This window comes from Cetorhinus maximus, chromosome 13 (assembly GCF_964194155.1).
Source record: "Cetorhinus maximus chromosome 13, sCetMax3.hap1.1, whole genome shotgun sequence".
Lineage (NCBI taxonomy): Eukaryota > Metazoa > Chordata > Chondrichthyes > Lamniformes > Cetorhinidae > Cetorhinus > Cetorhinus maximus.
Window position 1 is genome coordinate 87,026,017 of NC_135891.1, and position 21,823 is coordinate 87,047,839.

Below are 21,823 nucleotides of genomic sequence, written 5' to 3' on the forward strand. Positions count from 1 at the left end.
GAGAAGTGGGAAACAGCCCCCACTAGCCGAGAAACAAGAAGAAATGACTCAGCAGCGAAATCAAAGAATAATTTCAATAGAGGTGGGAACAGGCAGTCTTTTAACAATTGGCAGTTTAAAAAAAATCACGTTATTATTGTCACAGAAATAGACATATAATGAGACAGCATAAGGAAAGATTCAAGCAGGCTTGTAAACAGAGGAAGAAATCCCAAACGAGATCTACAATGTAGCAGAGCCTGAAACAACAAATTCAGACATTTACTCGTTATTTAATCTGAAGGTTGGAAAGACACAACCAATATTTGTCACAGTGAAAGTAAATGGCAAACCTGTTAGAATGGAAGTGGATATGGGAGCTTCCACTACAGTAATTGGGGAACATACCTTCAGATATCTGAATAAATGGTGAACATCAATTAAATTTAGAAGAAATAGCTGCCAAACTAAAAACATACACGGGCGAAGACATTCGAGTCAAAGGCATAAGCAGAGTAACTGTCTGTTATGGAAGCCAGTCAACAAAGCTGAACTCGATGGTAGTAGCAGGCGAGGTGCCAAACATCCTGGGCTGAAACTGGCTAAAGGAAATTAAGTTAGAATGGGCTGAAATTCTCCAGTTGAGAGCAAGTGGGTTACCAGAGCTACTTCGAAAGTATGCCACAGTTTCAAGGACGATCTTAGGAAGATCCAGGGCTGCAGACAAAAATTCATATGGATCTGGAAGCAACCCCTCAATTCATGAAGGCAAGACCAGTGCTATAAGCACTGTGAGGAAAAGTCGACACCAAACTGGACTAGAGAAACTGGCGTTATTCCACCTGTGCAGTTCTCTGAATGGGCAGCACCCATAGTCCCCATCCTTAAACCAGACCAAAGTGTCTGAATTTGTGGAGACTACAAATTAACGGTTAATAAAGTAGCTAAGCTAGACAGACACCCCATTCCAAAAATTGAGGACTTGTATGCCAAGCTGGCAGGTGGTACCACCTACACGAAGCTTGACACGAGTCATGCTTATCAACAAGAGTTAGATATGCCTCCCAGGAATTTGTCACAATTAATATCCACAAAGGGTTGTACCAATACACGTAATTATCTTTCGGTGTCTCCTCAGCTTGCGCCATTTTCCAGAGAACAATGGAAAGTTTATTGCAGGGACTGCCCCAGGCTGTAGTCTATTTAGGTGATGTTTTGGTGACAGGATTCACTGAAAAAGAGCTTTTGGCAAATTTAGAAGCAGTCTTAAAATGTTTCTTGCAAGCTGGAGTGCGTTTAAAAAAAGGAAAGTACACTTTCCAAGTGAGGGAGGTGATCTATTTGTGTAACTGGGTAGATTCACCTGCACCAAAGAACACCTCAGAACTCAAATCATTCCTAGGAATGATCAACTATTATTGGTAGTTCTTACCCAATTTGTCTACAGTGTTGCCCCCCTGCATTCTCTGCTCAAAAAGAACAAACATTGGTCTTGGGAGGCACCCCAGAAAGAAGCTTTCATGAAGGTGAAACAATTGTTGCACTCGTCCAATCTATTAGTGCATTATGACCAAATGAAAGAATTGACGCTGACATGTGAAGCATCTCCCTACGGAGTGGGAGTAGTGCTCTCCCATTGGATGGATGATGGCATGGAATGGTCAGCAGGTTGCGTATCAAGAATGCTCACCACAGCGGAAAAGGGATACTTGCAGATAGAAAATGGCCTGTCCATCATTGGTGTCAAGAAATTTCAACAATATTCACATGGCCGCCATCTTACAATCCTTTCAGACCACAAACCATTGCTTAGTGAGGACAAAGCTATACAGCCTATAGCCTAGGCAAGAAAACAATGATGGGCTTTAATCCTGGCAGCCTACAAATACATAGGCCTGGCAATCAAATTGCAAACGCTGATGCACTTAGTCATTTGCCTTTACAAGAAAATGAGGAAATCCCAGTTCCACAGGAACTTGTTTTGCTGTTAAATTTCTTAGATTCGTTGCGGTTATGTGCTTAACAGATTAGATAGGACTGAGTCCAGTCTCTGAAGTACAAAAACAAGTGCTACATGGTTGGTCACGGGAGCTCATATCTGATGAAATGAAACCGTACTTTGACAGAAGACATGAAATAATAAGATGCCATCCTGGCTGGTTGTGGGGACCATGAGTGATAGTACCTCCAAAGACAAGGGAGCCACTTTTAATTGAACTACACAGCACACATCCAGGAATATCCTGAATGAAGACCAAAGCATGCAGCTACCTATGGTAGCCTGGGATGGATGGCGAAATAGAGAATTTAGTGAAGAATTGTGTGCAATGTCAGCAACTGCAAAAGTTACTATCAACAGCTCCGTTACATCCTTGTGAGTGGCCAGGAAGATCTTGGGTGTGATTACACATTAACTATGTGGGACCTTTCATGGGAACAATGTTTCTGCTCATTGTTGGTGACCACTCAAAATGGATGGACATATAAGAGGTGAAGCCACCAATGTCGACTGCTACAATTGAGAAACGGACTACCAGAAGTAGTCATTTCTGATGACTGCACAGCATTTACAAGTGCTGAGTTGCAATGGTTTATCACTCATGTAAAAACATCACCACACCATCCTTCCTCAAATGGACTGGCCAAAAGGGTGGTTCAAATGTCCAAGGCATAAAGCAGTTAACTGGAGATTCCTTAACGACCACATTGGCATGCTTTCTTTTCCATTACAGGATTACCTGTCATACAACATGTGGAGTTATTGCTGAAACGCTATCTCAGGATAATATTGAGCTTAATAATGCCAAACTCAGGGAAGCCAGAAAACTAGATGCAGCTGGCATAGCCATGAGGAAATTTACCATGGGAGAGATGATATATATGAAAAACTTGAGGGAGGGACCAAAGTGGTTACCAGGTGAAATAAGTGGTGACTAGACCTCTATCATAGGGAGATATGTGGATCATTTACAGGAGAGGGAGAAAGACAGATCACCAAGAATCAAATTTCATCAGTGATCATGGCCAGGTCAGCATTTCCTGTTGAGTACTCAACCCAGGACACACACGGCTGATGCTCCTATAAAAATTGAGGATACGGAATTGCAGGTGCCTACCAAAGCACTGGGTGTTCAGGCAACTCCAGAAAATAAGTTGTAGAGCTGAGATGTTCTACACGCATAAGAAAGCCACCAGAAAGGCTGAACTTGTAAATTCCTTACCTGGTGTAAATATTTTGTCATCTTGAGATATTTGTACTTATAAGTTCTATATTTGAGTAAAGGGGAGGGATATGCTAATAATGGTTTAATTTAGTGTGTAATATACCTTTAACATCAATGCTGGTTAAGGAGGATCACATGACCTTTAATACCCACTAGAAGATTAGCACATGCTACCTCAGTAGTTGGTTGTATGGGGAAAGAGTGAGTTGACAGCACGTGTGTAGTTACTGCTGAGTACCTTGTAAATAAACTCAAAGTTTCCACTTAGAGTTGATCTGCAGATACTATCAGTAGTACCAACTTGGCCACCACTCAATTAAACAATGTTCTTAAATTTGAGAGCACTAACAATGCCTTAGATCAGGATATCAAGTCCTACACATCCTGGTCAGAACTGTAAGCTAAAATACAACTGTGGAGACATGAGTGCAACATTTCAATTGTAATTACTTTAAAGAATGCAATCAGTTCTACTTACTGTACCAATTTCAGTTAATCATTTGGAGCTCATGGTGCAGGAAATAAAGTGAAAGGTCAATGGAACAGTCTTTTAAACTAGAGTATGGTGACTTACCCAAAGTTCCCTTACACAATTATACATGCATCTATTTTGTCAGCTGCCCCTTTTCATTCCACTTTAGATACTTCAGTTATGAGAACAAAACATGATTTTGGGAAAGCCAATTAAATTATTTTGCTTGATTCTGCTCCAATATAAAATTAAATAGATTTTTTTTAGTCACAAATAATTCTGACCATATTATGTTGTATTCAGGGTATAGACAATGTTTGTGCTGAATGCCCTCAAGTGCAGTTTACGGCCAGAGTGAGCCAATAGTAAATAAACTGAAGTGTTAATACTTGTGCCAACATGGCCTTGACTCTGTCTGCAAGTATCCTTTTTGTAACTTGTCCTAATGTATCAAACTAGATTAGCATTACCATTCTTACCCAGCAAGCACAAGTACGGAGAATGCCAGATAGGCTGCACAAACTGACAATACACTCAATCTCTTTATCCCCTCCATTAGCTCTTGGACTTTATTGGTGCAAGAAAAATTTACAGCCCATCTTTAGTGTAGTGATATTTGACCATATCTCCAGTAGGGAGCATGATTACAAAAATCATTGAATTTTAATACATCTCATTAATGAACAGTATTACATTCTTGTAGTTTTCTTTAGGTAAAGTAAAAAGGTAAACTGAAGTTGCTGTATGGCACATCAAACCCATCTCTTGACTCAGACATGCTAGGTGAATGTGCTTAACAGCTGGGTGGGGATGGTGGGATTCCATGTTGGAATAAGAAATACAGACACTAGCAATTCACTTTACACAAAAGGATTGACTGGAACACTCACTTGGTGTTCAGCATTATTGCAATGCACAGGCAGTTCAAATACAATGATTGTTATCTTTATCTGGGCTGCAAAAGAAAAATACCCAAGATGGTGGGAAATTTCCTGTAGCTGTAACATCAAAATGGAGGCTCAAATAGAACCCAACTTCTTGTTGCAGTAAATGCTGCAAATAAAAATTCTACAAAAAAGTACTCTTGAACTGGCAGGCATCCAAAATTTCAACTTCAATGCTCTAAAGCTCCTACTCACTAAACAGGTGTCAGGAGGGCTGATATCCCTTCAAGTTCATGGGTGAATGCAATTAACTGAAGTTAGGCAGGAGCTTTATCTAATTCAAAAATCAACACTAACACAACATGGCAGCAAGAGTCCACAAAATGATGTCATTATTCAAACAAGGGAAAAAACACGTTACAAGATTGTAGGGTAGTACAATTACTCAATATGGAAATAGAGTGAAGGTTAATGCTGTTTATTCATACTTTCAGAAATAGGGCTATTTTCACTATACAAAATCTGACAAGTTTAACTTGTAGTTTAACCATATACAGTATATAGCTACAGGCAGGTCACACCTATTCTTGGACTTCATCCATTTCAATCATCTGCTCTGACTGAGGGTCCTCAATCATCTGCTCTGACTGAGAGTGCTCAATCAGTTCTGGGACAAAGGGACCCACCAACCAGTTGAGAGGAGTGTTGTGAAGCACATAGTCCATTACCCCATCCATGGATTCCCGGATCTTCAGCATTTGCTCTCTGCTTTGCACCAGGAGCTGCCCAGAGAGATCACCGAATGAACTGGCAGAGGAGAAAGAGGTGTGGATGGTCTCTGCTGTTTTGCGGATCTGCTGCACTTTGTCTTGAATGTGCTGAGGGAGGCCGTGTACATTTGAAGCCAAGGTCAGGCAGGTAGTCTGTAGTTGCTGGGTGAGACTGTGAGTCATGGTTAGGGTTTGGGATTCAAGTTGCTGCAATGCAAGAAACAATTAGAATTTAATCACCCTTTGGTCTATTTCAAAGGCACCCTAGGTAATGCCTAATAAAACCTCTAATCCACAATTTCAGCATAATGTTTTTGAATACAGATAAATGGATTATATGGTATGAAACTAAGAATCATTGGTAACTCTTGCAGAGTCAGCTGACCAGTCAGACAGCTGAAGAGGCTAAAAATGGTGATTTAACTTGGTGATCACATCCAGGAGATGACTTTCTGGAATATCCAAGCTTTGGCTGATGACACTCCACTGTTGCTTGCAAGTTACCTAAATGATTACCACCCCCACCACTACATGTAGTTTTATAGACAATAGTTTGTAGTTCAATAGATCAAGGGATATGGGGATAAAGCAGGAGTATGGCATTGAGGTAGAAAATCAGCCATGATCATATTGAATGTCAGAGCAGGCTTGGAGGGCTGAATGACCTACTCCTGCTTCTATTTTCCTGTTTCTATGAAATATAGGCTGGCATTTTCCAGCCCTGCTGCAGCAGGACCTGCTGCAGTGGATGTGGCAAACTAGCCAAAAGTCCATTGGCTTTGGTGGCACCAGCCAATCCCACCAGTTGGTGGTATTGTAAGGTCCCACTTGTGGATGTACAACCCAATTGTACCACAGCAGAGGTAAAGATAAAGCCAAATTTTGCCAAACATACCAGGCTCTGGTCTGAACACTAAACTGGTTACATGACAGATGACAGCCATTGCAGGAACAGAATTACTATTAAATGTGAGTCACTATCTGGCATTTGTCTGTATTGGCACTGAAGCCACCATCAGGACTAGCCTGTTTGATTACAAGGGCTCAATTTTCTAATAGCATTGAAGTGAAGGGATTGATCCTTGAGCACATGGGGAACTCAAGGTTTAATGGCATCTGGATTCAAAGACATTCAGCCTGGGGTGCTTCCTCTTACTCAATAATAAGTTCTATTTGATAGCTGCAGCAATTTAGCAGAAAGTATAGATGCTTGTTCCCCATAGTAAAAATATGAGTTTGTACCTCTGGTTTCAGACACCCTTCTTCCTCCACTTGACCTTTTTGTTTCTTCTGCCAGTCAACGCACATCTGATGCAGCTTTTCCTGAACCCCATGCAGCTTCTGATTTGCTGAATCTACTCCTTTCTTTGCCAATTCAATCTGCAAATATAGCAAGTCATAAAATACTGAAAAATTGAACCAACTGGTAGACCAACAGTTCCCAGTGCAATGTTTCATTACACATTTCAGCTCAAGGAAAAAAAGTGATTTGTTTTTATTGGTCATTTAAATCTGAACTTCCAAGTTAGCAAATGTATTATTTAGGATTTTATAGTCATCCAGGAAATTTAAAATTGTAACAAGGTCAGGTTTAGTTAAATGTCCACTTAGAGATGCACCTAATTTCTAGAATAAGCTTGAGTTCAGAAGTGGAACAACTTGTGAACTTTCAAAATGGTTATAAATGTTAACTCTCAACTAAACCCAAGAAATTTAATTAGAAACACCTTTAACAACAATGCTGGTTAAGGAAGATGTCATGATCTTTAGCACCCAATAGGAATAGCAGCACAGGCTACCTCAGTAATTGGTTGTGTAGAGATGTAGTTGCTGCTGAGTACCTTGTTAATTAACTTAAAAGTTTCCACCTAAGTAGTGTCTTCAGATCAACTTTATAGTACCAACTCAGCCAACAATGGTGCAATGTTCAAATTTGTTAAGCACTAAATGCCTTCAATGATATCAAGTCCATACACACCCTGGTCAGAATTGTAAGCCAAAATACAATTATACAAGTTAGTACAGCACTTTCAATTGTAATTAAGAATGCAAATCAGCTCCATTTACTGTACCAATTTCAGCTATAATCATTTGAAGCTCCATGTGCAGGAAATAAGGTGAAAGGCCACTGGAACAGTATTTTAAAATGGAGTATGGGTGACTTACCCAAAGTTCCCTTACACAATCATACATGCCATCTATTTTGTCAGCTTCCCCTCTTCATTCCACTTTAGATACTAAATAGTGTACAAATGAATAATTCCAATGTATTTTGAAATGCAGTTTGCTGCCCCTCCACTTCAGATTAGCTACAGGTTTCTCCAAGTCTCAGATCAAATGAACATGCCTTACCTCAGGAAAAGGCTTTGACTGACTGCTAGAGTCATGGTGGCAGCAGGGCCAATTATTATTGCACAATAATTCAGTGGCCAGATCCTCTTACTATTCAAGACCAGGTTCAATCTTGGCTAAAGAGGCTCTAGGCTAGACTAGAGCAATACAAGTGAACCTCAGTTTAAAGTCCACATTGAGATAGAAAGATTCCATATTGTGTACAATGGAATGACAACAGCACAAGCCCACTGCCTGTGCCAGCCCTTTGGTAGAACTATTCAATTAGCTCCACTCCCTTGCTCTTTCCCTAGTGCTGCAGGTTTTTTCCTGCCTCAAATGTTCACCCAATTGTTTTGGTAAATTGAATCTATTTACATAATCCTTTCAGACCATAAAAGCTGGATGTTAAAGTTTAGTTTTTTTTTTAAAAAATCACCTTAAATTTGCATCTTCTGAATGCAGACTTGGCTGTCACTGGAAACAGTTATTTACTACTTAAAACCATTTGTGTCTTCTGTCCAAAGGAGAACAATCCCAGCCTCTCTATAATTGAAGTTCCTCATCCCCAGAACAAATATCTTCCATACCCTGCCCAAGGCCTAATTAATGTCCTTTCTGAAATGAACAATATTCCTCAGCTGTGTAACTAGTGTTTTATAAATTATCACAACTTCATTTGCTTAGTATGCAATCTGAAAAAAAGGGCATTAGGGAAAACAAGTATCTTGCCACCTTCTAGGATTTGTGTACATATGCTCCAGGTCTCAGTTCCTGCATCCCTTTGAAATCATGTCATTTAGTTTGTCTTGTTCTTCTATCAAGATGCACTTTTGGTATTAAGTTTCAGCTGCCATGTGACTGCTTATTTTACTAATCTCACCCATAAACTTTGAAATTATGCCATATAGACACATCCAGGTCATCAATATCTATTTAGAGCACAGGTCCCACTACCAACCCCTTGGGAACACCACTATACTCCCCACTGGAAAACAATTGTTCACTTTGTCATTATCTTGTATCCATTTTTAACCCCATGAGCTTTGCATTAACAAATCTATCATTTGGTACTTAAACACCTCAAACATCCATATATTACAACATTCTCAATCTATTACTTCAAGGAATAGTAGTCAAATATGGTTTTTCCAAAAGTTATGCTGATTAATTTTATAGCCTCCTTTTAACCTATAGCTTTGGATGCCCTTTTCTCCATTATGGAAATGTGTTTAGTTTAAAAACTGAGTTTATTTGTTCAATGATAGATTCAAACTCCTTGGTAAGAAGCAAATTCACCTGGGTTAGATCTTTTCAACTTGCTGTCCATCCTCTTGCCAAATTAGATACAACCTTCCTCACTGTGGAGCTAACCTTCTTGGGACCAATGTTGTCAAATCTACTGGAGGCATAACTAGGTCACTCATGCATTGGAGCTGGAGCTGGTCCCAAAGCACAAGAATCAGATTTTCAACCATGTTACTTTATACCATTCCATTACTCATTAGGATGTGACACTAGGAGTAATCTAGAGATTACACCTTTAGAAATCCTGCACTTCTAATTTCCCCAAACTCACTGCAGAAATTAATGACTGAAGGACTCCCAACCCTTTTTATTCCTATGGCATTGGTTCCCACATGGACCACACTTCTGGCTGTTTACTCCCTCCCCTCATACTTAGCCCTATGACCACCACATTTCTACACTTCTTGCTGTGGCCTTGTGCAGTCATTTGCCCTATATTGGAAATCTCCATTACTCTAGTGTCAGGGGTTAGTGAGTACAGGAATAGGTGATCATGTCACTGGTGAAGTTGTGCAGAGGGAGGATTTAAGATTCTTACAGCATTGAGACCAGCACTGTGTATATACATTAGACAAAAAGTCACCTTCATTTGTTTTCAGCACTGGAAACTGGTTAGTGTCACTCATTTCTGCACTGTGTACCTTTTACACTGTTGGATGGCCATCAACTTTCAATTCTCTTGAACTCTAGCTGCAAGGAGATGTACATGCCAAGAAATTCAGCTTCCTTGCAGTGAGTGATTCTCAGCTGAGTGGTCAGTTTGATCAACTGGAGGCACTGCCTGCACATGTGGTAATGCAAGACAGTCCTGGAGACCCCGCACAACAGGAGCTGCAGGCAACAGGTCTCTATTGTCCCAGGTGCTTAAAAGTCCATCTACATACAATGAGTTTAATATCCCTTTTGCCAATTTAAAGGAGATTTTTAATTAATGCAATTTGGGTCCTTTAATGTTGTTCTTAGAAATGAATCTTCTACTTTATTCCTTTGAATTTATCTACATATTTACTGTTGCCCCTTGGTTTATAGAACTTAGTGTGCCCTTCCCCTCTACAATGAGTTCCCATTGCCACTGTTTTATCTCTGCAGTGTCTATAACTAAAATTACATTGGATTTGATCAGAACAAGGATCTTTCCATGATTCTCCAAGTCCAACTCTCATTTACCTAGCTACTGGGTATGAAAAGGTGTGCTCCAGATTAGTATGTGGGGGGTTGGTGGTAGTAAGACAATGTCTGCAGCCAGAAGTGACTAGTCACTTCAGTGTGACCAAATAGTTAGTTGTATAAAAGCCCCCAAGAGGTTGCAGCTCAATCTTGGAGCTGTACAATATTTTGATTTGAGAGTCATTCCTTCCAGAGACAATGAACAGGTTGTAGCCCTGTAAAAATCTATCACCAACAGCATGCATTTCTTACCAGATCCATTGTGTTGTGAAGCTGAACCATAACATCTTGGCTGCCTTGTCTGGCCTTCTGCATCTTGGATGTAGAGTGCTGATATGCTCTATGACGCACTTTTGAAGATAAAGATCCTAAGCGCACATAGTAACTCTGCTTCTGTGCTGGGGCCACTTCACTGCCTTCAACAGAAGAGGCCAGTTTTGCTGAAGCACAAAAAAAAACAGCTTATGATCAAGGCTGTTATTTGAGGCAATTATTTCTTTGTATACACAATTATCCATCTATGCAACAAAGTTGAAACAACCCAAGTATGTGTGGTCCACAAAAATCCAACCACCCTATCAGTTTACTCAATTGTAGGTATGGCTGACAGACAGCAACAAGCACTTAATGTTCAGTTAGTGTTAGTGTCTTAATTTCTCATTAAAGTTTTGGGCAAAACAAACAGAGCCAAATTCCAGGTGAGAATGCTCCTGATAAGAGTGTGAACTCAATTTAAATTACTGGAAGTTAGGGGGAGCTTTCCACATCACACCCTAGCTCAAAAGATACTTGTGGTTGTTGGAGGACAATTATCTCAGCTCAGGAACATCACTGCAGGAGTTCCTCAGCATCCAATCATCTTCAGCTTTTCCCTCCCAATGACCTTTCCTCCATCACAAGGTCAGAAGTGGAATCAAACAGCACTTTAGAACTTCATAAAGCAGTGTCTGCATGCAGCAAGACTTGGACAACATTTCAGCTTGAGCTGAAAAGGAACACTTGCATTACACAAGTGCCAGGCAGCAACTAATTTAATATAAGTAATCACCTCCCAATGTCAAAATCCCCCATAGTCAACCAGGTGTGACACCATTGATTAGAAACTGGACCAGCTACATAGTGGCTAGAGGGTATACTGTGGCATGCAACTTTCTCCTGACTCCCAAAGCCTTGCCATCATATCTACAAAGTTGCAGCATGATACACTTGCCTAGAAGCTTGCAGCTCTATCATCCAAGAGAAGACAGCTTACTTGATTGGTATCCCATCCCCCACTGGGGCACACAATGGCCAAGATATGTATCATCTACTAAACCACAGCCATTTGTAGAGGCTTCTTTGGTAGCACCTCCCAAATCTGTGACCTTTAGTGCCTGGAAGCACATGGGACCACCACCTGCGAGTTGCCTCAAAGTAACACCATCCAGACTTAGAAATATTGCTGTTCTATTGCCTTGGGGTCAAAAACCTCAAATTCCCAATATTGTGGATATACCTTCATGAACTAATGAAGTAAGAAGGTGGCTCACCTGCATCTATAAGGGCAATAAATGCAACCTTAATAATGTTTTGATTTTGACATGAGGGCAAAGGGTTTGGTTTTGTTTGGTGCTCATGTCTGTCCAGAGGAAGATTCAGTCATTACAGCCAACAGTTAATGGGATATATCAAGTCAAACCTTCATTTCAGTGATTCAAAAGTAACTTTTACTCAGGTGAATTATACTAGACAGAGCACACCATTGTAGCTTTCTCAACCTTCCTATACTATACTTTTGTGCTCCTAGCCACAAGTACAATGCCCTCAAAGTTAGAGCTATGCAAGAGCACCATAAACACAGATGTTGGACAAGCAAGAAACAAATTAGGCTGAGCATTTGTGTTGAGTGCATGAATTAGGACTTCAAGATTATATTGCTGTTTTCAGATTGAACAGTTCAGTTACTGAACATTTATTCCTTCACAGGAAGTGGGCTTCACTGGCTGGGCCAACATTTATTGCCCATCCCTAGTTGCCCTTGGTGATGGTGAGTTACCTTCTTGAACCACTGCAGTCCATGTGGTGTAGGTACATGTACACCCACAGCACTGTTAGGGAGTTCCAGGATTTTGACCTAGCAACAGTGAAGGAACAGCAATATATTTCCAAGTCAGGATGGCAAGTGACTTGGAGGGGGAACTTCCATATGGTGATGTTCCCATCTCATGCCCTTGTCCTTCTAGATGGTAGTGGTCATGGGTTTGGAAGGTGCTGTCTAAGGAGCCTTGGTAAATTCCTGCAATGCATCTTGTGGATGGTACACACTGCTGCTAGTGTGTCAGTGGTGGAGGCAGTGAATGTTTGTAGATGTGGTGCCAATCAAGCAGGCTGCTTTGTCCTGGACAGTATCAAACTGAGTGTTGTGGGAGCTGCACTCCAGGCAAGTGGGCATATTCCACCACACCTGTGAAGAGTATGGGGCAGGGAACAGCTTATAGGATTAAGCATCAACAGCCTTTTGGATTTGCTGCTTGTGGTTTATAGGTATATAGCAATACCTAGGCACATTGTTTTACACTTCTGAAGTACTTCATACAAACCTGCAAAACATCTTTAAAATTTATAGAATGTTATGTGTTCAAGGTGGTCATAACTCCATAATGACTGATTTGCACTTGACAACTTCACTGCTCAGTTAAAGGTCCAAACCCAGCCTCAGCCATTTTTTGTAGGGGAAAAATTGGGGGAGAGTTATAAATTACACAGCCATGGTTCCCAGCAGTATGGCACCCTTTGATTGTTAAAAGTAGATATGATTTTGCATAAAAAATGCAAAACTGATCAACAATTGACAATTCCAATGATCTAACTTTGCTGGGCTTTGAACTTAAAACAGCATGCAGTTTAAAAGTATAATTAGTGCTTGAATATGTCACTCCTGTCTGCTGACTTAAGCCCCAGGGCCATCACCACAGGATTTGTACTGTGACTGATTTTACAACCTAAAATTAATCACATTGGAGAACCTGTTAAGTGAGCAGTTTGACAGCTCCAAGTGGTTATAGAAACATTTGTTTTCATAAGAAATTAATTGAAGAAATGGATTTAAAAACTTCACTGCTCAGTTAAAGGTGCAACTCCAGATGTTTGGACCAACTGAAGCAGATACAAAAGCATCCAAGGGCAAGAAGGAGGTAGTAAAAATAGATCCTCTTACTTACCCAGCTCTTCCTCAGTCATTGGAAGATAATGATCAACCATCTCTTCAGATTTATTGAGTGCACTGTCCACACCAGTGACAACCATCTGCCCTACTCTGGATGCCATGACAGTGTTAACTCCTTCAACCATCACTGTCTTGGTCTTTTCAATGCCACCATGCACTGCCCCCTTGGCCATGTCCACTACCCCAGTCACTGTATTTTTAGCTCCAGTCACTGTGTTGGAGACTGCATCTTTGGCTCCTGTTATTGTGGATGAAACCAGCTCTTTGGTATCAGCAACAACCTGTTTAAAAGGCAAAAATGATAATTCAGTACATTAGTACTGAGTCAACAGGTAAACATTCTGTATGAAATGAGAATGAGAGATTTTCCACATCTAAAAAAAAAGACTTGCATTTATACAGAATCACTCAGGATTTCCCTAAAGTGCTTACAGCCAAGGTAACAAATAGTAGTAAGATAATACCAGATTAAATTTATGATATTGGTTGAGGGATAGATATTAGCTAGGACAGTGGACAGAAATTTGCTGCTTTCAATAATTCTGGGGGGGTTGTGGGGCAATGTTTTTCCCATAACCACTCAGGGGGACTGACAGGGCCTCAGTTTGGAGATCAACTGAAAGACAGCACAGGACTGTCAGGTCTGAATTTCTGTGCAAAGGAGCTCAGTCCCTGCCAGCAGGGGCCTGAATCTGGAAGCCCCATCTCCAAACCCAGCCTCAGCCATTTTTGTAGAGGAAAAATTGGGGGAGGGTTATAAATTACACAGCCATGGTTCCCAGCAGTATGGCACCCTTTGATTGTTAAAAGTAGATATGATTTTGCATAAAAAATGCAAAACTGATCAACAATTTTGACAATTCCAATGATCTAACTTTGCTGGGCTTTGAACTTAAAACAGCATGCAGTTTAAAAGTAAAATTAGTGCTTGAATATGTCACTCCTGTCTGCTGACTTAAGCCCCAGGGCCATCACCACAGGATTTGTACTGTGACTGATTTTATAACCCAACATTAATCACATTGGAGAATCTGTTAAGTGAGCAGTTTGACAGCTCCAAGTGGTTATAGAAACATTTGTTTTCATAAGAAATTAATTGAAGAAATTGATTTAAAAACCCATTGAAATGAGGGTGTTTTTATTAAAAATAGTGATGTCACCAATAGACAAACTTTTAATGACAGTATGGCTCCTGAGGTTTGCCCATGGTGGATACTAGGTGAGTTGGTAGAGGATGAAGGGCAAAGGGTGGTGGATGGGGCATGTGTGGCACCAAGTAGCCACAGGGACTATAAAGGACATGGGGGTTCAGTGGGGCATGGTAGAGGGGGATGTATGGGAGGGCTTTTGTTTAAATCCATTTTTAAAAAAAACCCTGGATATAGTGCTGTGCAGAGAGGCAGGCCTACTGCCTAGCCCACCTCCACACCTGGCAGCCTCTGCTGTTCTGGGGCAGGGGCCTAGCTTCTAATCCAGCCCACCCTGACCCAGTCCAACCTTCCAGGCCAGGTTTGCAGAGCTGGGAAATGTCCTGTCTCTGCACTCCTCAGTTGGGAGCACAAATCTGGGTCTCAATCTTTGCATGGGATTTGAACCCACAAACTGACAAGAGGTAAGATGGCTACCAATTGAGTTGCGATGGCTTCCTAATCCACATAGCAGGATACCTCAGTTTTTGAAGTAAGTATGCATTCACATGAACTGATGAATGGTTGATCTGATCTAGTCACGCCACTTTAGGTTGTCTGAATTACAACAAGATTTTTAGGCAGATAGTGACCAGTGGACAACTACCATAAGGTGGATATAACAAATTGAAACACTTAAATCAGTTAAGAAAAACTGAGTCATTAGGGAAAGGACTCAATATATCAAGTTAACTACAAGGAGGAAAGAAGAAATTGAAAGATGGGGCCATAATTTAGTTCAGCACATCCAGAACAGATGTTATCCCTGACTGGTAAGACCAATCAAACAGAAATGTAAATATGGAGTTAGAACTTGCAACTTAGTGGCTAAGTGAGACTCCATTGGATTGGAAGTGCAGTGTCCTTATAGCCATAGTACATTAGATCTGAAGAGAAAAAATATGCAGAGCTATGGGGAATGGGACTGGAGTTCCTCCTGCAGACACTGGCATGGATATGACAGTACTTGGCCATCAATAATTGTTAAAGCACAGAAGGCCTCTCCGATGGTGGCATAGTGGTAATGTCACTGAACTAATAATCCAGAGGCCCAGGCTAATGCCTTGAGTACATGGGTTCAAATCCTACTACAGCAACCAGTGGAATTTAAATTCAATTAACAATTTCTAGAATATCATTGATTGTAAAAACCCATTTGTTTCACTAATGCTCTTTAGGGAAGGAAATCAGCCATCCTTACCTGGTTGACTTTTAACCACATTCTAAAATGGCCTAGCAAACCATTCAGTTCAAGGGCAATTAGGGCTTATTCATTCAAGAATGATGGAAGCAGGATTTGTTTCACCCCCCCCCCCCCCCTCAACCTCCCACCAAGGCCAGGTCATTTTGAATTATTTCCTTACCTGGGGTGTGGACTGTTGAAGGATTGGAAGCTTCTCTTCCAGTTTATCCAAGCCTTTACAGGCATATTCATTAGCTGCTGCAACTGAGCACAAAAGAACCTTTGCTTAGAGGCAAGTAAGCATTAAAGTGCCCACATTATCCAATTCTAGAATGAGCCAATAGCTTCTGCCAAAAATAGTTACTGAAGGACTGAACTTGGCAGAGTGCCTTATTTTATACTTGTGCTCAAGCTTTAGTTTTAAACAAATTGTATTCATGAAGCTTTAGCAGAATATTGAAAAGAGATCTTATAATAGTTGCATTTACTCCATATTAAAACATGCAATAGTTAACACCCATATGACAGTAGTAATGACAGTGCTATTTGTTTTGTCTTTCTAGACAGAAAGTCAGAAGATTGGAAGCTATAGCCTGAATTTTTATATAGGTCAGATATAATCACTACTAATATTTTGGAAATAGTTCACATTTAGTAGGCTGCTGGCCAATATTGAATTAAATCACATACCAATTTTAGTCACAATGACTAATCTGGACCCAGGCCAGATTATGTTGTAATTAATACTGCAGTTGACAAAGTAATCATGCTTATGCATTGTAACATTAAAATGCAAGCAGAACTGATACTCTTTAGAGAGTGGCTCACACCTGATGAGATATGGCAACAACCAAATGCTTTGCATATGGCAAGAGCTTCCCAAACAATGAGATAATGGGCCACAAGGGATTTAAGAGCAAGAGTAGGCCATGTTCCTAAATGGGCAGATGATTTGTGACATTAGTTGAGGGCTAGATGTTAACCAAGACATCTCCTGCATTTTCCTCACCCTCAATAGCGAGGAGGAATATCTTTAGCCACACAAACGGGGCAGATAGAGCCTCTCTGCAGCATTCCCTCAGTATGGTATTGAAGTTGCAGCCTAGATTATGTGCTCAAATCTCTGGATTTCAACTTCCAACCCTCCTCACCACCCCCCTCACTCGTTGAGTGAGCTGGATACACTCACCCTCTTAATGGGGTGCTAAAGCTACACTTTAAAAACTCAATGATAGTTGACTATGAAGTGATTTTTAATCTACAAGTCACCAATTTGAGTGAACCAAGTACTGTATGCTCCAATCTTACTTTGAGGCTCCAGCTGGTCTATAATTGGCTTGGCACCACTGGCAGCCACAGCTGAGATGGTCTTCACTCCCTGCTCAGCAACATCACAGACAGTCTTCACATATGGATGGTTCTCCTTGGTGCTGTTGTACATAGCTGATACCATGTCATAGACAGAGCTCACAAGAGGCAGGCTGGTCACCCTGTCCACCACATTCTGAAACACAAGTCATGGAATCACTAGATCATTGCACAGTAATTCATTCCAATGATGCAAGGGACAAAAAGAAACATGCTTCTCAGCACTAAGGTTGCCAATTATGGCTGGACAGATTCTGACAGACACTCCACAACCTCCTACCTTCATCTACCCCTTGCCATTAGTTTCAGCCAGGTCAAGAGCAGAGCCCAGGGATGCCCTACTCCCCCAGGCCCCCTTCCAGGCAGAGCCCCTCTTCCACCTCCCATTCCACTCGGAATTGGCAGCCTCCTGTAGAACTAACCCCACAGCACTGTGCTCCCCACCTGTACTTCACCTCAAATGCTGTGGCCAGCAAGGAGACCCACAACAATCCCAAGGTTCTAGAGAATGCAGTGGCCTCAACCTGGCTGTGGGGGCCACCATCTTTACTAGAAGTAAAACTAGTGCTCTTCAAATGTCCAGGGGCCATCAACAGCCACTCCCACCCAACACCAGGCAAAAAAGTTTCAGCTGCCTGCCACCCCCATCCACTATACATAAACAGGTCAAATCTCCTGGATTACTGTCAATGGATGCAGATTCCAGTAAACTCCCAGCTAATCCAGCAAGATTGGCAATACTCAGTATAGTGCCAGTGGACATCAAGGTACAGTTCTAGAGTACAGTTGGACTTTTATAGCAATCTCCCATATTGTGCAATGAAATACTTTTGACATTAAAGATTGAGCAACTATCATAAAGATAAGTCAGCCCAGATAGGCAATATGAAACCCACCCCACTAGTTTTCAGGGGAATAATGTTAGACACCACATCTCAAAAACAGTTATACCCATTTAAATGCTATCAAGAGTGATCATTAGCATCTCTTATGGACCACAAGTTGCTACTTTTATCCATCTGTTTAAGTAACCCTAGGCCAGCTAGCCCGATAGAAGTGAAATCCCCTCAGAACCCAAAAAGGTACTGCCTGTTCAATCTGATTTCACCATGAACTGAAAAGGCAATTGAAAGGATTTTTAAAGGTTTTTAAACCTCAGAAAAAGGCAGCTGACACATTGTGAATGCTTAGGTTTATGTGGACAGATGCTGGAAGAACAAGACACCAAAACAGTACACGCAAAGGTAAAGTTTTTGTCTCTACCCAAATAAACTGGCAGCTACAAAGCTGTGAACATTTCATGCACTAAAGTACATTTGGGGAAATCTACCTACTTTTCTATTCCTCTAGGTATAAACACCAGTTCTTGCTTTGCACACTTATGATTGTTTTTTTTGGCAATTTCTCATCTTCCACAACTAATACTTAGTAAGCACCTTAACTTGATGAAACATCAAGGTGCTTCAGAGGAACTTAACACAAAATATGATACCAAATCACACAAGGTGTGAATGGGCCAGGTGACCAAAAGCTTGGTCAAAGAGGCAAGTATTAAGGAGTGTGTCTTAAGAAGCAACAGACAGAGGTATAGGGAGGGAATGCCAGAGTCAGGACAGAGACAACTGAAGGTACAGCTACCAATGGTGGAGCAACTAAAATTGGGGATGGGACCAGAATTAGATGAATGCAGATATCTGGGAGGGTTGTGGTACTGGAAGAGATCACAGAAATAGGGAATAAATCTGCTCCAAACTCATTTATCATCAATGGCCTTTTTATTCCTGCTCCCAAAGGGAGCCTCCACAACTTTGCTCCATAATGGCACTTGCTTTTCTCTTTCTACTCAGCTTGGTCTTCCTGTATTTTGGTGTGATCCTTCACATTAGCTACATATCTCAGTTTGGCCTGAATTGCCATTTGATGCCATACCTCTAAATTAGATAAATAATTTGGAGTATGATATCCCAATAGGACATTTCTCACTTTGCCAATCAACTTCACATCTCAGCCATGTCATCACTCTCCTTATAATCCATTTGCTCATCAGGCACCTCATAGTTTGACTTTGTCTCCCCTTATCCCCAGCCTTCTAAACTACCTGCCAAAGCTCCAGACTCAGCAGAGGAAGAGCCTGACTTGCTCATGTGCTCCTCACCACAAGTTCTGGCAACTGTTTACACAGTTACCACTTCATTTCAGAATGAAGCCTTCAGGTAACTCAGCCCTGCCATAATACCTCCCCAAACCCTTCCTCTCACTTGAAAAGCTCAAGTCATGACAGGACAGGAGGTGACTTGGCCCACAGAATCCATGCCAGCTCCGTAGGACAATCCAGTCAGTCCCATTCTCCTGCTTTATCTCCACAGTCCTGCAGGTTTCCCCCCCACCCTTCAGTTTCCTTCTGAGAATATTGATTGTATCCACTTCCAACATTCTCATAGGCAGAAAGTTTCAGGTCATTGCCATCTGCTGCATGAAAAATTTCTTCCTCATATCCCTCCCCTACTACCCCCACCAAACCAGCTCTTGCTCAAACCCTTTAACCTGTGTCCTGTTTTTGCACCATGAACAATGGGACACCTTGGGGTCACTTATCCAAAGTTCCCATAATTTTGCACACTCCTAGCAAATCTCCCCAGCTGCTCAAAAATAACTTTGTAGCTAAATTCCAGCTGTAACTTCCTCAGAGTGACAATCAGTGTCAGCTTGCTACTGTGCCCACTTACCTATACTAATTTCTTCCATGCCTATCTCACCCAACCTTCCAACTCAGGCTGGGCAAGATGTAGGCATCACAGCTGTCTCCAAATCCAACAAATTGGAGGATATCCCTTTTATAGCACTAAGGTCCCATTGAAATTGGCAGGCCAGGGAGAGGGCAAGTGAAAACGACTTGGGGGGGGGAGGGGCACAGCAAGCTAGATATCAGGAGGGACTGGAACTTTGGGGCATGTCCAGGGGAGAAAGAGTCCCCTTTGGAGGGGGATAAAGTCAGTCTGGTCTTTACAATAGTTACCCAGAAGTTAGCAGTTTAAATTCTAACTTTTCCCAGATAACTATAGATAAAACCCTGGCAGAACCATCCAAAACTTGCAATTTAAACTACATTTGCAGATGGTTCCCAGCACAGCGCAATTGTCCACAGGAAGTGCACATTTCTAGGCAATTGCTATGCAAACCCTTACCTGGGAACTCCCCAGCACATCTTTGGAGTTACAAAATCCAACACTAGGGAGCTCAGAGGTTAACAACCCTCCATCACCCTGGAGCCATTCTGATTCACATCCTTCCTAAAAGTGTGGTGGCCAGAACGGGATGCAATTCTCTCATTGTGGCCTGACCAGAACATAATAGGTTCAGTATAGCTTCTCCATTTTGTATTCAATACATCGATTAATGAAGCTCAAGATCCCATATACTTTGCTAATTATTCTTTCAATGTTTTGCTAACGTCAGAAATCCACGCACATGAGCCATCAGCGTCCATTTTTCTGAATCACTAGAGAGGTCCTGCAATACGTGAGAATTGCAACTCCCAATAATGGTGGGGGAGGCTGGGCTATGAAAGAGAAAGTGAGCGGAAGGGCTTATTAATAAAGGACCAAAAAGACATTAACGGCAAGATTCTAAACTTGCTGCTTAGATCCTTAAAAAAATAGCTTTAACGATGAAGCTGATCGCCGATGTACACAGTGCAAATGTTGCAACTTTATATACTTAAGATAATGAATTCGGTCAAAGGTCGCAATAAGTTATTGAATCAGTGACCAACATTTCCCAGTAGGACTGAGTCTAAACTCGTCTCAGCTGGATTTTTATCTTAATGCGAGTGTTTCCCGCATTAGTAACTAGTCTATAGGTTACCAAGTTAGAAACACCCATCCACACTTGCTGCCACAGGGAGTAGTTAAAGTACCTGTTGTTCCCCGTTCTCCTGGTGCTCTGGTGGGTTGGAGAACGCAACATTTTCGGCTACTTCCGACGCCATAACAAATCGACCAAGTCTGGTGGAAAGAAATTAGGAATAAAAATCAGCTAGTTTAACTCTCACAGGCTGATATCCAGGGCCACCGAGGCTGGGATAGTGACCGAGTAAAGTCACTTTCCACTGAATAAAGACAGCAACTGGGGCAGTCAGAGCAACTTTTACACTAACGAGTTTAGGAAATCCCACAATAAAAAGTTTAAATGTATGTCTGTAGAAGGCAAAATACACCAGAACTGAACAATAAAAGTTCCGTCGAACATTTTAGAAGAAAAATACGACAAACTTACAAAGCAAATAGTTTCTAAACTTACAAAGTTGCCTTAAAGACGTACGCTGTTCTGAATTCTCTACGCAATTTAGCCACTAGGGCACAGCAATGAATTTAAATAGCTATCCGACATTGTCAGGGCGGGGCACAATTTATGAATGACAATGAATATGACCAATCCACACTGAAAGAGTGAAATTTAATGAGGCACCGACCAATCAAAGAGTACAGAGGCGTGTCTTTGATTTGTGTCAATATGGGCTGAGCGCAAACCAGAAGTGACAGATTGTGGGGGAATGGCTTCGAGTTACCCTGGAAGACATTGGCAGATACGATGGACACGAAAAAAGACTGTAGTGTAACAGAACATCAATCTTTTAGCACCTTCTATAGAACACAAGAAATGGGAGCAAGAGTAGACCATATGGCCTGTCAATCCTGCTCTGTCATTCAATGCCAGCATGGCTGATCTTGGGATTTGTAGTAATT

At 41.4% G+C, this 21,823-nt stretch overlaps 2 protein-coding genes across 2 annotated transcripts in view; both read right to left on the minus strand.

The window, feature by feature from the left end:
- LOC144688779 (perilipin-3-like) overlaps nucleotides 1–21,480 on the minus strand; it is a 65,236-nt gene extending 43,756 nt beyond the window's left edge. The window contains exon 1 of the mRNA XM_078555697.1: nucleotides 21,378–21,480. The gene's annotated coding sequence lies outside the window, so the exon portion shown is untranslated. The remainder of the gene's footprint in view (nucleotides 1–21,377) is intronic.
- Nucleotides 5,022–21,500, minus strand: LOC144688778 (perilipin-3-like). The gene is made up of 8 exons (XM_078555695.1): nucleotides 21,378–21,500; nucleotides 20,995–21,082; nucleotides 17,019–17,214; nucleotides 15,892–15,974; nucleotides 13,336–13,621; nucleotides 10,388–10,575; nucleotides 6,572–6,709; nucleotides 5,022–5,536 (listed from the first exon to the last, which is right to left on the minus strand). Exons 2-8 carry the CDS (start codon nucleotides 21,064–21,066, stop codon nucleotides 5,141–5,143), a joined length of 1,359 nt encoding a protein of 452 aa, XP_078411821.1. The 5' UTR covers nucleotides 21,067–21,082; nucleotides 21,378–21,500; the 3' UTR covers nucleotides 5,022–5,140.
- Between the last annotated feature and the right edge of the window lie 323 nt (nucleotides 21,501–21,823).

What these genes read in the sequence shown, in the direction of transcription:
- LOC144688778 (XM_078555695.1), bottom strand. Translation starts at nt 21,066, where the DNA reads ATGGCGTCGGAAGTAGCCGAAAATGTTGCGTTCTCCAACCCACCAGAG. An exon ending in AGGAGAACGGGGAACAACAG is followed by an intron (nt 17,215 to 20,994) that starts GTACTTTAACTA and finishes CTTGTGTTTCAG; the next exon opens with AATGTGGTGGACAGGGTGAC. An exon ending in AATGACTGAGGAAGAGCTGG is followed by an intron (nt 10,576 to 13,335) that starts GTAAGTAAGAGG and finishes TTTGTGCTTCAG; the next exon opens with CAAAACTGGCCTCTTCTGTT.